The sequence below is a fragment of the Vanellus vanellus genome (assembly GCF_965231255.1).
Source record: "Vanellus vanellus genome assembly, chromosome: 2".
In the NCBI taxonomy this organism is placed as follows: domain Eukaryota; kingdom Metazoa; phylum Chordata; class Aves; order Charadriiformes; family Charadriidae; genus Vanellus; species Vanellus vanellus.
This window is the reverse complement of record NC_138906.1, coordinates 38,298,833-38,312,954: the sequence shown is the minus strand read 5'-3', so window position 1 is coordinate 38,312,954 and position 14,122 is coordinate 38,298,833. Positions and strand designations below refer to the sequence as shown.

The 14,122-nt window shown below is 53.7% G+C and overlaps 2 protein-coding genes across 2 annotated transcripts; both read left to right on the top strand.

The window, feature by feature from the left end:
- Positions 1-3,893: 3,893 nt before the first annotated feature.
- Positions 3,894-5,945, top strand: HOXA2 (homeobox A2). Its single transcript, XM_082498936.1, has 2 exons — positions 3,894-4,424; positions 5,126-5,945. Exons 1-2 carry the CDS (start codon positions 4,043-4,045, stop codon positions 5,872-5,874), a joined length of 1,131 nt encoding a protein of 376 aa, XP_082355062.1. The 5' UTR covers positions 3,894-4,042; the 3' UTR covers positions 5,875-5,945.
- Positions 5,946-10,812: 4,867 nt separating this feature from the next.
- Positions 10,813-12,273, top strand: HOXA1 (homeobox A1; the record flags this gene model as incomplete). Its single annotated transcript, XM_082479382.1, has 2 exons — positions 10,813-11,496; positions 11,918-12,273. Exons 1-2 carry the CDS (start codon positions 10,875-10,877, stop codon positions 12,271-12,273), a joined length of 978 nt encoding a protein of 325 aa, XP_082335508.1. The 5' UTR covers positions 10,813-10,874.
- Positions 12,274-14,122: the final 1,849 nt, after the last annotated feature.

Here is a 14,122-nt window from a genome sequence, read left to right as displayed (position 1 = left end):
CGAGCAGAGCTGAGGATAAAGCCCCGCGTGGGTGTGGGTGCGGGCGTGGGCGCGGGCGCGAGGGGGCCGCCCCGTCCCCGGGGTCCCCCGCTGGGGAAGGAGGGGAGCTGAGCCCCAGCGGAGCTTGGGAGCAAGGGGTGGTGGAGCAGGGCCCCGGCCAAACCCCAGAGGCGGCTGGAGGGGGGGGATGCCGAGCACTGCTGCCTCCGGACACGGCTCCATCCACCCGCCACTGTTTTTTCGCTTTTCCTTAAAGAAGTAGATTTGATTTTTCCCTTTTTCTTCTTCTTCTTTTTTTTTTTTTTTAATTAATACTATTATTTACTTACTATTTTTTATTTTATTTTAGGGTTGTTTCATTTTTGCTGAGCCGCCTTCCCTCCCCACCGCAGCCTGAAGCTGTGGGGGAGGGGAGCCTTGCTCTCCCTCTCTTCCCGCGGGGGTGTGGATGTATGTGTGTGTTGCGGGGAGGGTGGGGGTGTGTGTGCGGGTCGGGGGGGGGCACGGTACTGCAGAAGGGGCGACTGTCCCGGAACCAAACGGAAACCCGCAGGGGTCTCCGGTCCGAATCGGCTCGAGCTGGAAGGCAGAAACCCGCAAACGTGTGCTTAAATCCGATTTTTCTGCCTTTCAGGCGAAATGTCCGTAGTTTTTAGATTGAAACTTGAAAGATAAATCAAAATGGACCTTAATAGACTAGGTAAAATATACCCCTGCACGTTTATAAAGACATATTCCTATGCTGCGTAGATAATAACGCACGCTGTTCACCATCTGTATCTTTTAGAGCACAGAAAAAAATGTCGCCATTTTGGTCTCATGCTGAAATATTATTAATCTTTGGGCTTTATCTTGTTCCCAGAACCATCCTTGCCTGATGCTGAAACACTGTCATGCATCCATGAATCTATATAGAGCTTTTCTGCATAAATAGATAAAGCTTGCTCAGTCAAAGAAAGGGATTGCAAATATATTTATACTGTGCTGTTTAATGTATATATAGATATGTAACCGTGGAAGGAAAGGTTATGTAGTGTGATATTTTTCATTGAAACCTTATTGCTACCCAATACAGACCAACGACTGATTATTATTTTCTAGGCGAAGGAAGCAATTTTTTTGCAACATTGCAAGATATTGCTCGTTTCAACTGAGCGCCGGTATAAAATTCAAGCCCCCCACACCCCTCGGATCAGTTAGGTTAGATACAACAAAAGGTAACGGTACAGTCGGTAATTCTTACTGTGTGGCTCCTTTAGCATCACAAATTACATTTAGGAAGATGTTCAAAGAGAATGAATTTGGCGTTTCACCCCCCTTCCCACTCCGAAGAAAAAAAAATACAGGCGATTATACCCCCTTCTTTCCAGAAACCGTACGCAACCCCTTCTTCGGAGCCTGTAGGTTGCAAATAAGAATTTGTATTTTTGCATTTAAGATCCGCCCGATTAAAAGATCCCTCTGGAGGCAGAAGTAATTGATTTGCCCAAGAATTTCGCATCCCCTCTCCAAAGGTTTTGTTCCAGGTGGTTTTTGTATTAGACCGACCACAAGAAACAAATGTGCAGAATAGAGACACCCACACAGGTTTTACTCACAAAGCCTGGTTAAAGTCCAAACCTCTCTCTTTATTATTTGTCATCCTGCTGTTAATCCCAATATTTTCCGGGGAGGAGGGGGGAATTAAAGAAAAGAAAAAGAAAAGCCCGACCCCACGGTAGGCACTGAGAAGCAAAATAAAACCGGACTTTTCCCACAAGCAGCCCAGTCCTCTGCCAGCATATTTTAAAAGCAGCTTTTTTCCTTGTTTACTTGCGTTTCTTGCTCTGCCTCTTTTCTCGGCCACATTTGATCTTGGAAAGAGCAAGAAGCTTTAAATGTGTTCTTAAGGGCCAGTAGCTGTCAAACCTTTTGGCGGCCAAGATTGATCGCGCGCAGACACCACCAGAGCTTTGTTTGGACTAAAAGCAAGAAAATTAAACCCCTTGCATTTTCCAACAGCATCGATATTTGTAAGGCATCCCTTTTGAGGGATTAAATGACAAGTCTCGTTCTATATTTTATTTAAACAAGCAACCACCAAAAAGCCCATTTAAAGCCTCCCAGCCCCTCCCCTCCCCCTCTCTCCAATGCCTTCGCAGATATGCTACATCTTGTGGGTGCATTAACTTAAACCCGATTTTTTAAATGCACTTCGTGCAGTCTGGACGCAGACTGATCCGTGAGTGCTCGGGGTCTTGTTTTCCTTTTTTTTTTTTTTCTCCCCCTTTTTCTTCCCCCCCCTTTTTTTTTTTTTTTTTTTAATTACGAAGACGCTTGCCGACCCCTTTTTGGCAACTCCGAAAATAAAACGAGACGGCACGGCATCGCACTGGCGATGGTCCCCGGCTCCTCGAGGACGCGGAGAGCGGCTGGGAAGCGCCTTTTACCCCCCGGCTCACCCCACCCCGCCGGGCACCCCGGGCTCCGCGGGAAGGCAAACCCCGTCCAGGCTGCCCAGGGCGGCTGTGACCATAGGATTCATCGGGCTGTTGATTGTGGCCATCATTGTCATCGCTCTCCCTCTCGCCTCGTTCTGGTTGGAAAATTGTGCCCAAAGCATCCAAATTCGGGACTTGCAGGGGCGACTGGAGACGGCGGCGGCGAGAGCCAAGCGTCGGAGGCGAGTGCCGTCTCTCAAGTCATAACCCCGCAGCATTTGCGCTCTGCCTGGCCCCGTGAAAACAAACCCGCTACCAGCCCATATATTTCCTGGTAATCGAAAATACTCACCAGACCCAGCCTACTACGGTTATTAAGCAAATTATGCCAGCAGACGGGAGTATCGTTTGCAAGCTAAGGCAGAGGATTTGGGTTTTTTTTTAAAGAGGCAACAGCCAGACGCGTTTGCAGCCTCGCGATTTGGCTCGCCCAGAGAGGTACTCCTAGGGTTATGTTTTACGGTCCAATCCCGGGAAGCCAACTGGAGAGGGAAGTCATGAAGCACAAGGGCTGCTGCCTATGTGACTCTTCCCCTAGAAGCAAGGTTGCTGAGGAAGATCCTGTTAAACAATGGCTCGGCACCGGCGGCCAATTGTTCTCCGTACTGTACACCCGATAACCACCACCAAAAAAAAAAAAAAAACCCAAAAAAAAAAGGAAAAAAGGTGGGGAAAAAAGAAAAAAAAAAAGAAAGGAAAAAAAGAATGGAAAAAGAAAAAAAGAAACAAGAAAAAAAAAGGAAAGAAAAAGGACCCCTTCGAGGCTGAGTCGGGAAGGAGAAACTAGTTTTGGAGGAAGTGCTATTCCTACGAAAAAATCAAGACCCTCTGCTTCAGACTCCTGCTTGGGTGCAACTTCTTATGCGGGGGCCTGGCGGTGTCAAAACTTTGAAGATTAATGGATTACTTTGTTAATGACTCAAGGCGTCAGATTGAGGTGCTTAAATGATTTGTGAGGTGCAAAGCGTTTTCCTGACAGTCCCAAACAATGAGAGAAGAGTGTGCGGGTGGAGGCGAGGGAGGCAGCAGGCTGCAGGACAAGCAGCCACACACACACACTCACACACTCTCGCACACACACACACGCACACACACTCGCAGCCTCTCACACAAACATATCCACGCACCCGCACCCTCCCCCCCCCCCGATCATTTCAGATTAGGACGCTAAGGGGATAGATACTCGAGATATCATTTCCCTCTTTAAAAAAAGTGTAAATAAAGCCTTTCTGGCCCCCAATGAGGCGTTCCTTCCCGACTTTTTTGGATCAATCAAACAGACAGTGGCTTCTTTTGATTAAAGCCCAAATTGTCATTGGGCAGAGGCAATCATGTGACAGCCAATTCGGTCCAATTTCAACCTTGTCTCCATGAATTCAATAGTTTAATAGTAGCACGGTCCCCATACGGCTGTAATCAGTGAATTAGAAAAAAAACACCCCACCAGCGATCTTCTATGCTATATTTTTTTCTCCACTCTCTCCTTTTTCCTGGGCCTTCCCCCCCCGAGCCCCCTGAATCCGAGGGAACTTTTTCTCCGCGGGGGCTGCCAGTTGAAGGCCATGAATTTCGCATTTGAGCGAGAGATCGGTTTTATCAATAGCCAGCCATCGCTTGCTGAGTGCCTGACATCTTTTCCCCCTGTCGGTGATACATTTCAAAGTTCATCAATCAAGAACTCGACGCTTTCACACTCGACACTGATTCCTCCTCCTTTCGAGCAGACCATCCCCAGCCTGAACCCCGGCAGCCACCCTCGCCACAGCGGCGGCGGTCGCCCCAAGGCGAGCCCCCGCGGCCGCAGCGGCAGCCCGGGCCCCGCCGGCGCCCCGCCGCCCCCGGAGTACCCCTGGATGAAAGAGAAAAAGGCGTCCAAGCGATCCGCGCTGCCGCCCGCCTCGGCCTCCGCCTCAGCCGCTGGACCTGCCTGCCTCAGCCACAAAGGTCAGTCCAAAGACTCGCCGCCGGCCCCGCCGGGCCGCTTTTTTGGCTCCCCCGCATCCCCCCGGCTTCGCGGGGGGACGAGGCGGAGGGGCGGGCGGGCGGGGAGGACGGAGCTGGCCGGGCTCTCTGGAAAGCCAAACTTTCCCCCAACTTGCTTAATGCGGGATGATTTATTTGAGTTGGAGCTGACCTCTCTTGTCTCGCCGTCCTAGAGTTAGGATATTTGACAGTAATGAAGAGTGATAGATTGCTCCCGCTCAGCTAAGCAGCTGATGCATTAATTATAAATTGCGGTATGGCTAATATAAAGTTTGCTCTGGTGTGGGGAGGTTGGGGAGCTGGAGGCAGTAATTTGGCGGAGGTGGCCGAGGGGCAGGCAGCGCCGGGCGCTCAGCGGTGCAACACAATGGGTTTACTGCATCCAAAGGCGGCCATTTTGTTGCAGTTGCTGTTTTATGCTATATGGACATATAGATATAGACACATACGTGCGGAGAGAGCACTCCCCCCCCCCCCCACCTCCACCCTCCCCCCCGGGATGCGATGTGCTCGGGTGCTGAAATTCAATCCGTGCATTTATCTGTTTTGTATGTGCGTGCGTGTGTTTTTGCTTTCGCTCTTCTGGCGGTGGTGCTTTGGGGTGCGTGTGGTTGGTGGGTGTTTTTCTTTTTCTTTTTTTTTTTTTTTTTCTTTTTTAACAGACCCCCTTGAAATCCCCGATAGTGGTAGCGGTGGATCTAGGCGGCTGAGGACGGCTTACACCAACACCCAGCTTTTGGAGCTAGAGAAAGAATTTCATTTCAACAAGTATCTCTGTAGACCAAGGAGGGTTGAGATTGCAGCCTTGCTGGATCTGACTGAGAGACAAGTCAAAGTCTGGTTCCAGAACAGGAGGATGAAGCACAAGAGACAGACCCAGTGCAAGGAGAACCAAAACAGCGAGGGGAAATTTAAGAGCCTAGAGGACCCCGAGAAAGCGGCGGAGGAGGAGGAGGAGGAGGAGAAATCCCTCTTCGAGCAAGCCCTCAGCAACGTCTCCGGCGCTCTCTTGGAGCGGGAAGGCTACGCTTTCCAGCAGAATGCCCTCTCCCAGCAGCAGGCGCAGAATGCGCACAATGGCGAGTCCCAAATTTTCCCCGTTTCGCCTTTAACAAGCAATGAGAAAAATCTGAAACATTTTCAACACCAGTCACCCACTGTTCAAAACTGCCTCTCAACAATGGCCCAGAACTGTGCAGCTGGCCTGAACAATGACAGTCCTGAGGCCCTAGATGTCCCTTCTTTACAGGACTTTAACGTTTTCTCCACAGATTCCTGCCTACAGCTTTCAGATGCAGTTTCCCCCAGTTTGCCAGGATCTCTGGACAGTCCTGTAGATATTTCTGCTGACAGTTTTGACTTTTTTACAGACACACTCACCACAATTGACTTGCAGCATCTGAATTACTGAGAAATTAAAAACGTCCTCTCCAAGGGTCCTGCTTTCTCCTCCTTATTCTTCTTCTTTATTTTTCCCGTGAATTAATTTTATTTTTTCCCTCCCTTTTCCTGGTCAGTATTTTCTGTTTATTACCTCCCTCTGCTGTGCCACTTTGCCGTTTCTTACGAAGTTTTAGTTGTGTTCAATTTTAACCTAGTCACATTCTAGGTCCTTCTATGAAAGCAATATATGAGGTCTGTAAGAAAGTGATCATATAGGAATTGTATCTTCACTTTCTTTTTATTTTTGTATTGCATTAGGATGCGTTGTCATAAGTATTTTTGGTAGAATAAATTCTTGTTTGCTACAAGGAGCTTTCTCTTTTTTTCTTTCTCTTTCTCCCTCTCTCTCTCTCCTTTCAAGACTGATAACACGATGGGTATTTCTCCCCATCCCTTCTACTCTTAATTTACTAATAATCAAAATCCAACATTCTGACTATGAGCTCTCCCCTTTTGGCAATTTAGGACATTTATTAGAGAGGAAAACACGTTCAAATTCTTTATTGCAAGGGTTTTAACAAGGGGAAAAAAACAAACCAAACAAACTAAAACCATTCACAGCTTTGACGGAGATCTCTTCCTTTTAATGTATGAATGTAGCATCTTATCTCTGTGAGGATACAAAGCTTGGAAATGCTGAGCTGTAACAAAAGCATGAACGAGCACTTTCTCTCTTACAGGCAAAACATGAGGGATTCAGTAGGATAAGCATCTCCTGCAGAAACTAGCCTGTTACATACACGAAAGGCTTTTTTTTTTTTTTTTTAAATAATCCTGTTTTTTTTCTAGAAAGTAGTGCTTAGCAGCCAGCAAGTTTTTTCGGGAAACGTATCTTAAAAAAATATCAGAGCTCACAGAGAGTGCGCTTGGTTACTTCTCATGTGCTGAGCGATCCACGAAATCAGCCCTAAAAGGAGAGGAAATGGAGAAGTTAATGCCTGCAAAATCAAAAGGGTGGCACGAACGCTGGGGAAAAAAGAGCATTCAGGGAGGAATCAGTCCCTCCACCGGGTCATTTTGAAGGTGGGTGCGGGGGTACAGCCGAAGATATTTTTTTTCTGTTTAAACCTTTTTGCGGGGCGAAGGACTGATAACGAAAAGGGGAAACTCTGACTTTAAAAGTTACGATTTCCTCGGGGCTCCCCACTCTCCGCTTGCGGCAGCAAAGATGGGCTTTCAGAAGTCTCCACCAAATTGCCTGCCACCCGGCTAGCGGCGTTGCCGGTCCCCAAACCGGAGGGTGAGCCCCGTCCTTCGGGCTAAAACCGAGCAACAGATGCCAGCGGGGCTCTGCCGCTCAGGGGCCAGGGGATCCCGGGTGGGTGCGATCGCGGCTCCCGGTGGGTGGGTGGGTGCGTGTGAACGTGTGGTTACATTGTACAGGAGAGTGGGGCTTGAGCGGGGGGGTTGTGGCCGGGGGTCCGCTGCCCGTCCATGCGAGGGGTGTTGTCTCCCAGCCCTGCAACACGTTGTGGAGCTGGGATGCGTGGGTTATAGCTGGAAGGGCTGAACGCAATTCTTCCGAAAGTCATAAATCAAACTCTTTCTATGAATGAGAATGTCATCAAAGAGATCAATTGCAGGAACACATGCACAAATAAAAATCCTCTTACGTATTTGCCGGGGCTGGGGATCCCCGTCTAAAACCATTAAGTGAGAAGGCGTTTAGTCATAATTCATTTTTATTGCTCTTTTAAAACAACAGCTTGGCTGAGCTGCGGACGCGGCGAAACCTCGGCCCTGCTTCTTGTCCTTCTCTCTGCTCCAGCCCTGTCCCTGCGGAAAGCGAGCAGCCTCACCAGCATTTTAACTCCTCTGCCACTGGGTTAAATTGGACTGCAACGTGCACGTACGGGTTGGATTTTTTTTTTTTTTTTTTTTTTGGTACCCTGATTTCTGGATGCTGACAAGGCTTTTTAAAAAAAAAAAAAAAAGAAAATACGCTACATGATTTAAACTTCTCGCAAACTCCACTTAAATAAATGGGGGGGGGGGGGGGGTTCAGCGAGCAGGAGTCGCCTCCGAATCTCCCGGTGAGCCCTGGGGCCACAGCGGAGGCACACTCCCACGTAAAAGCCTAAAGAACCGGGATCGCCCCCTCGGCCCCAGTCCCGGGGCAGGAAACGTGGAGCGGAGCCGCGGAGGGGCCGGGCTGGCCTGCGGGCAGGGGGAAGGGGCGGCAACTCCCCCTCGCCCGGCCGCGGAAGGCGGTGGTGGTGGTGTGTCCCCCCTCTGCTCCGGCCCTTCTCATGGTGTTGCCCCCACGCACAGTACAGACAGCAAAGCCCGGCCAGACAGACAATGCAACAAAAGAGACAATGGCACGAAAAAGGGAGAGGAAAAAGGATTTCAGGATGCTAGAGACTGTAAGAGAGGTGGTGTGATTCGACGGAATTTACGGGTAAACCGGATCTATTTATAGTAAAATATACATGTTTTTTTTTTTCTTGGCCGGCTGTTTTGAAAAAGCACTGAAAAGGTGCCAGCCCTTTTATTAGTAATCAGTCCCAGCGGCCTGCTTTTTTTTTTTTTTTCTCTGCCTTATGCAGTATTTATCACAAGTGGTTTACGAGAATGAAATAAATGTGTTTACAGCCGTAACCATAGCCAAAATTGGTGCAGTATAATGCTATAAATGCCTCCGGAGTGTTGTTGCACTTGTCCTCCACCCCGCCCCTCCTGGAGTTTAAGAAACTGAACCTTCCCAGAGAGCCCTTAGCCATCCATGCCTTAGCAGTAAATCAGAACAAATAGAAATACTGAGGGCATAGAGCAGCCCTTCGGTTTTGGCAGGCAGTAAAAAGGCCATGGCGGTGGCACGGGATAAGGGCTGTCCTAATAGCAGTAGGAGAGGTTTGCACCTAGGAGAGGATGTTGTAGTTCATGTGGGAGGGCGGAGCTTGCGGGTTTGTGTGTGTGTGTGTGTGTGTGTTCGTGAGCAGGGAGAGGTGGCGGGGTAGAAGAACCTTTTTGGATTTCAAAACAAGCAAGAACAGAGCGTGAGAACAGAGACACGTAGGAGCCGGCTAGAAATGCACCTGCAGAAACAGAGGAGCCAGCCCCTCCTGAGGCTGGTGGCAAGGGACATGACTTTCCATCCATCTATCTCCGAGGTTAACGTTTCGCAGGATGCCTCTGTGAAGTCTGTTGGTGCCGTCCTCTCTCCCTGCAGACGGCTGGTTGCCCCGGGACGGACAGACGCTCGGTCTTTATCTCCCCTTTCCTTTTCCGCATACGTAAACCTCATATGAGGTCGCAACCCACATCCCACCGCCCTCCTTCCGTCTCTATCCACGGAGCCTTTTTTTTCTTTTTTTTTTTTTTTTTTTTTTTCCGTTGGGGGTGGGGAGGGGAAGGTTTGTGTCGATGCTCAGCGCGGTTCCCAAGGGTCCTGGGGCCGCCTCTGCCACTGGCCATCTGCCACCTCCCACCACTGCCGGCCCGGGTGGCGGAGCTCAGGGACAAAGGGGCCGGGGCGGCGGGCCCTGCACCTCCCGCCGCTCTTCTGCCCCTGCCCCGGGCCGCCTCCCCGGGCCGCCGGGATGCGAGCCGCGGCACCCCTGGCAGCCTTCCCCCCCGCCCGGTCCCAGGGCGGCAGCGGCGCCGCGGGTACCCAGCAGATGGGTTGCGGAGCCCGCGGGCCCCCGCCCCATCATCCGTCTCCCTGCCCCCGGCTCCTCCTCCCTACCCCAGCCCCGAGCTGGCGTGGGTGAGCCCGGCAGAGGTGTGGGGGGAGCAGGGATGCGGGCCAGGGGGAGGCCGGTGGGCCTGGGAGAGCACAATGGCCGTCAGTCCCAAAAGCGGCTCATTTCCATGCTAATGTCCGCGGCTGCCTGGTGATGCGGCTGGACAAGCCCCTTTAACTCTTGGCGTCGCGTCGCGCTGGGACTGCGGCGGGGCAGGAGCAACGAGATCCCTCGGCCTCGTCCCCTTCCCCATCCCAACACCACCTCCATCCCGTCCCCATGATATCACCACTTCCATTCCATCTCCATCCCCATCCCCATCTCCATCCCCATCTCCATCTCCATCTCCATCTCCATCTCCATCTCCATCTCCATCTCCATCTCCATCCCCATCTCCATCTCCATCTCCATCCCCATCTCCATCTCCATCCCCATCCCCATCTCCATCCCCATCCCCATCTCCATCCCCATCTCCATCCCCATCTCCATCCCCATCTCCATCCCCATCCCTACCCCATCTCCATCTCCATCGCATCCCTATCCACATCCATACCCTCGGCCCCATTCCTATTCTCCGCCTTATCCTCATCCCCGTCCCGATCTCCATCACCGTTCCCATAGCAGTCCCCAACCATATCCACGGTTCCATCCTCATCCCCGTCTGATGCTCTCAGCACTGCCGCCGCTGCCCGTCCCCCCCCGCCCCGTACCGCGGATCCAGCCGCCACCCCCCCCGGCCCCGGCCGGGGGATGGGGGGGGCTGTGGGCGGCGGAGGTGCCCAGCGCCGGCCTGACAGCGCCGACAGCAGGGGAGGCGCCGGGGCACCCTCGCTGCAGCAGCACTCACCCTGGAGGGGACGGCCGATGGGATCCTCCGGGTGTCTCCTGCCTTCCCCTCTCAGCGGGCGGTTGGGACCCCGGCAGCAGCAGCGGCGGCGGCGGCGGGGCGACAGCCCAGCCCAGCCCGTCCCGACCCCCCCCGCCCCCCGCCCCCTCCCCCGGGGGGCCGCCGCCGCCCTGCCCCGCGGTGCCGCGCCGCGCCGTGCCGCGCCGTCGGAGCGCTCGGCGTTTAAATGCCCCCGTCGCGGCGATCTATCAGCGGCAGGAGCCGGGAAAGTCCCGCAGGCGCCGCAGCCATTGGCTGCCGCCCCCCACGTGCCTGCCCGCTGCCTGTACCTTCGTGTCATTTTCCTGCCGGCCCCATGGAGGAAGTGGGAAAGTTGGCGCGGCCCCGCCGGACGCTGAAGACCCGGTGGCGGCGTGACAGAGGGACGCGGCGAGGATGAGCTCCTTCCTCGAGTACCCCGTCCTCGGCGGCGAGGCGGGGGGCTGCGCCGCCCGCGCCTACCACCCCGACCACGGGATTACAACTTTCCAGCCCTGCGCCGTCAGCGCCGGCAGCTGCAGCGGGGAGGACCGCTTTCTCGCGGGCCGCGGGGTGCCCATCAGCCCCCACCGCCACCATCACCACCACCATCCCCCGGCCCAGCCCACCGCCTACCAGCACCACGGCGGCCTGGGGGTGTCCTACGCCCACCCCGGCTGCGGCCCGACCTACGGGGCGCAGGGCTTCGGACCGGCGTACGGCCCCTACCCCCTCGGGCAGGACGCGGAGCTGGGCGGCGGCTTCCCCCCCTGCGCCCCCGCCGTCTACTCGGGGAGCATCTCCTCCTCCGCCGCCGCCGCGCAGCACCCGCACCAGGGCTACGCGGGGGGGCCCGCTCAGTACGTGCCTCCCCCCTACGGGCAGGAGCAGCAGAGCCTGCCCCTGGGCACCTACAACCATGCCCTGTCTCCCCTCCACGCCGGCCACCGGGAAAACGCCCGCTCCCCCTCCGCCGAGACCTCGCCGCCGGCGCAAACCTTCGACTGGATGAAAGTGAAAAGAAACCCACCCAAAACAGGTCAGTGGCCGGCGGGAGGGCCGGGGCGGGTCGCCGCTCTTCTCCCTCTCTGGCGTGGGGGTGCGGGGAAGGCGGCGCGGTGCCCCGCGGGGGCGGTGGGCAGGTAGGGCGGCCCGCACCTCTGGGAGCAGCCGCAGCCGTCTGCCCGCGGCGCTGGGAGCCAGCGCCGCTTATTCCTGACTCCCTCTCTCCGCCTCTCCCGCGGTCGTATTTCTTGTAATTCATAAACCACTTATCAAGTTTCCTCTGACACTAGAGGCTGACTCCGGTTTAGCACCTCGCACTCCATCACTCACCCTGCCGGGGCTTCCCTCTTATCCTAAGAACTTCTTGCTCCCTATCGCTTAGCCGGTGTGGACATATTGATTACGTCGCCTATAAATCATTTTGCGCTTACTTACCGCTGCATGTCCCCTCGCAGGCAAGGCTGGCGAGTACGGCTTCGTGGGGCAGCCCAACACCGTCAGAACTAACTTCACCACCAAGCAGCTCACCGAGCTGGAGAAGGAGTTTCATTTCAACAAGTACCTGACCAGGGCCAGGCGGGTGGAAATCGCCGCCTCCCTCCAGCTCAACGAGACGCAGGTGAAGATCTGGTTCCAGAACCGACGGATGAAGCAAAAGAAACGGGAGAAAGAGGGGCTGCTGCCCATCTCCCCCGCCACCCCCACGGGCTGCGAGGAGAAGGCGGAGGACTCCTCGGAGAAGTCCTGCTCGTCGCCCTGCAGCGCCTCGCCCGCCTCTTCCTCCTCGGACACGCTGGCTGCCTCCAACTGAGACCCGACGCGCCCCGACGGCCGCCCATCGCGACGCCCCCGCCAGCGCAGCTCGCGTCCGTTCACCGCGGTTATGTCGGTCCCTCGGTCGGTCTCCCCCGAGAGGTCCCGGTGCCCCCCGGCCCCGCTGCTTCCCGGTCCCAGGGGTGCCGGCTCGGCCGCTCGCTCACCTCGTAGCCGCCGGGTCCCGGCGCCCAGGTGCCAAGGGATTTCTTTTCGCCCCCCATCCCCCTCCGCCCCCCCGACCCTTTCTGCCGGAGGAGCTGTGTTGGCACATGCCAAAAGTCTCCCTCCTCCGTTGCAAGGACGCTCCTCCGAGTTTCCCTGAGTGAAAGACAGGTGATCTAGGGTACATAACCTCACGAAGAGATGCACTATTGCAAGTGTTTACACGACTTATAGGACTTTCATCCCCTTAATTTAATGTATTCTTTGTTGGTGTCTATGAGTTTGTTGCTTGTAAATACTTTGTCCGAGAGATTTATCTTTTTACAGATTTTTCTAGAAATGACGTTTCGATTATCAGGTTAAGCAGGGTGAGCACATTCGCCAAACTGGATCCACTTTTATATTGGTAAAGCTGACGACCGTATCAAGTAAACGTCTTAAGCTCAAGCAGATACCTCAAAAAAGTAGCGCTATTTCTTTAAATGTGACAAGGCTTCAATTGCACTAGGTTTTGTAAACCTTACCCGGTGTGCTTCACCTCATATCTTCCCCCGACCCCCCCCCCCCCCCCAAGCTGTGCTGGATTATACTCGACCGAAGGGTATAACAATCCAAAAGACCTCACCTCTTCCTAGTTTCACATTAACCTTCCTTTAGACTCGATGTCTTTTCAACCTACTCGTGAATGTGACGAATGGCCAAATGAATGTATAATTTCTGTGGTTGGTGTCCGGACCATTGCATGACGCACTGTGCTTTGCTGTACTGCGGGTACACTGAGTTCTATCAGTTGTCGTGTGTGAGCGAAATGTCCTCCTGATTTTCTGTACAATCATGAAAGGCTCTGGGATTCCGCCGGTGATGGAAGCCAGGGCAGGATTTACGGGTCCTTATAATGTCTGTAATAAATATATTCCACTTTCAGGTAGCCCTGGTCTGCCTACCTCTGCGTGACGTCAGCGCTGAGTCACAGGCTGGGCTCAGCAGTTTGGTTTCTCTTATTTTCTACTGCTGGGGCCTTTCCAAGGGGGAAAGGGAGCAAGAGTCTCCCAACATTACTCCTCATGCGTTGTTCTGCCGGGGTCAGAGCTCTGGCTGCCCGGCCTGACTCATAACACAAAGCTTCTTCCTTTCCTATGCTCCAATAATATTAGTTTTAAAAAATATAAGGCCCTCCTCGCCCTTCTCTGTAACTGGGAGGAATTTATGATCCCGATCTATTTCTGAAGCACAAACACGAGGACTTCCTGGGTCAAGTGCTAACCTTTTCACCTCGGGATGGATGCTGACACTTATATAAACAGAGCACCCTTCAAAAGCAGAAACTGTCTTCAACCAGTCTTTCCTCACATCGCAGGCCCCTCGCCAAGGGCTGCATATTTAATTAGCCCGAGCACTAAGCTGGTACGGCTTCTTCCCCCCCCCCCCCCCCCCATCCCCTTCCACCCCCGCCCCAGGCTGCCATCCCCAGCGGCTGATGGGTGCCAAGGTGGGAGATGGCTCCCAGGTGCTTGGCAGTGTGCTTCTCGCATTAACCCCGGCCCATTCCACCACCAACAACATTTTTTGTTTTGCTTTGTTTCGGGAAAACCAAACCAAACCAAACCAAAACAATCCCCAAACAGTTTCTCGCAGGTAAATATCTTAAGATTTCCAAGAGGTGTCAAATAAACAGCGCGTCG

Excerpts from the sequence above, each read along its gene's own strand:
- HOXA2 (XM_082498936.1), top strand. The coding sequence starts at position 4,043 with ATGAATTTCGCATTTGAGCGAGAGATCGGTTTTATCAATAGCCAGCCA. Across the intron at positions 4,425-5,125 it reads TGCCTGCCTCAGCCACAAAG|ACCCCCTTGAAATCCCCGAT; the intron begins GTCAGTCCAAAG and ends CTTTTTTAACAG.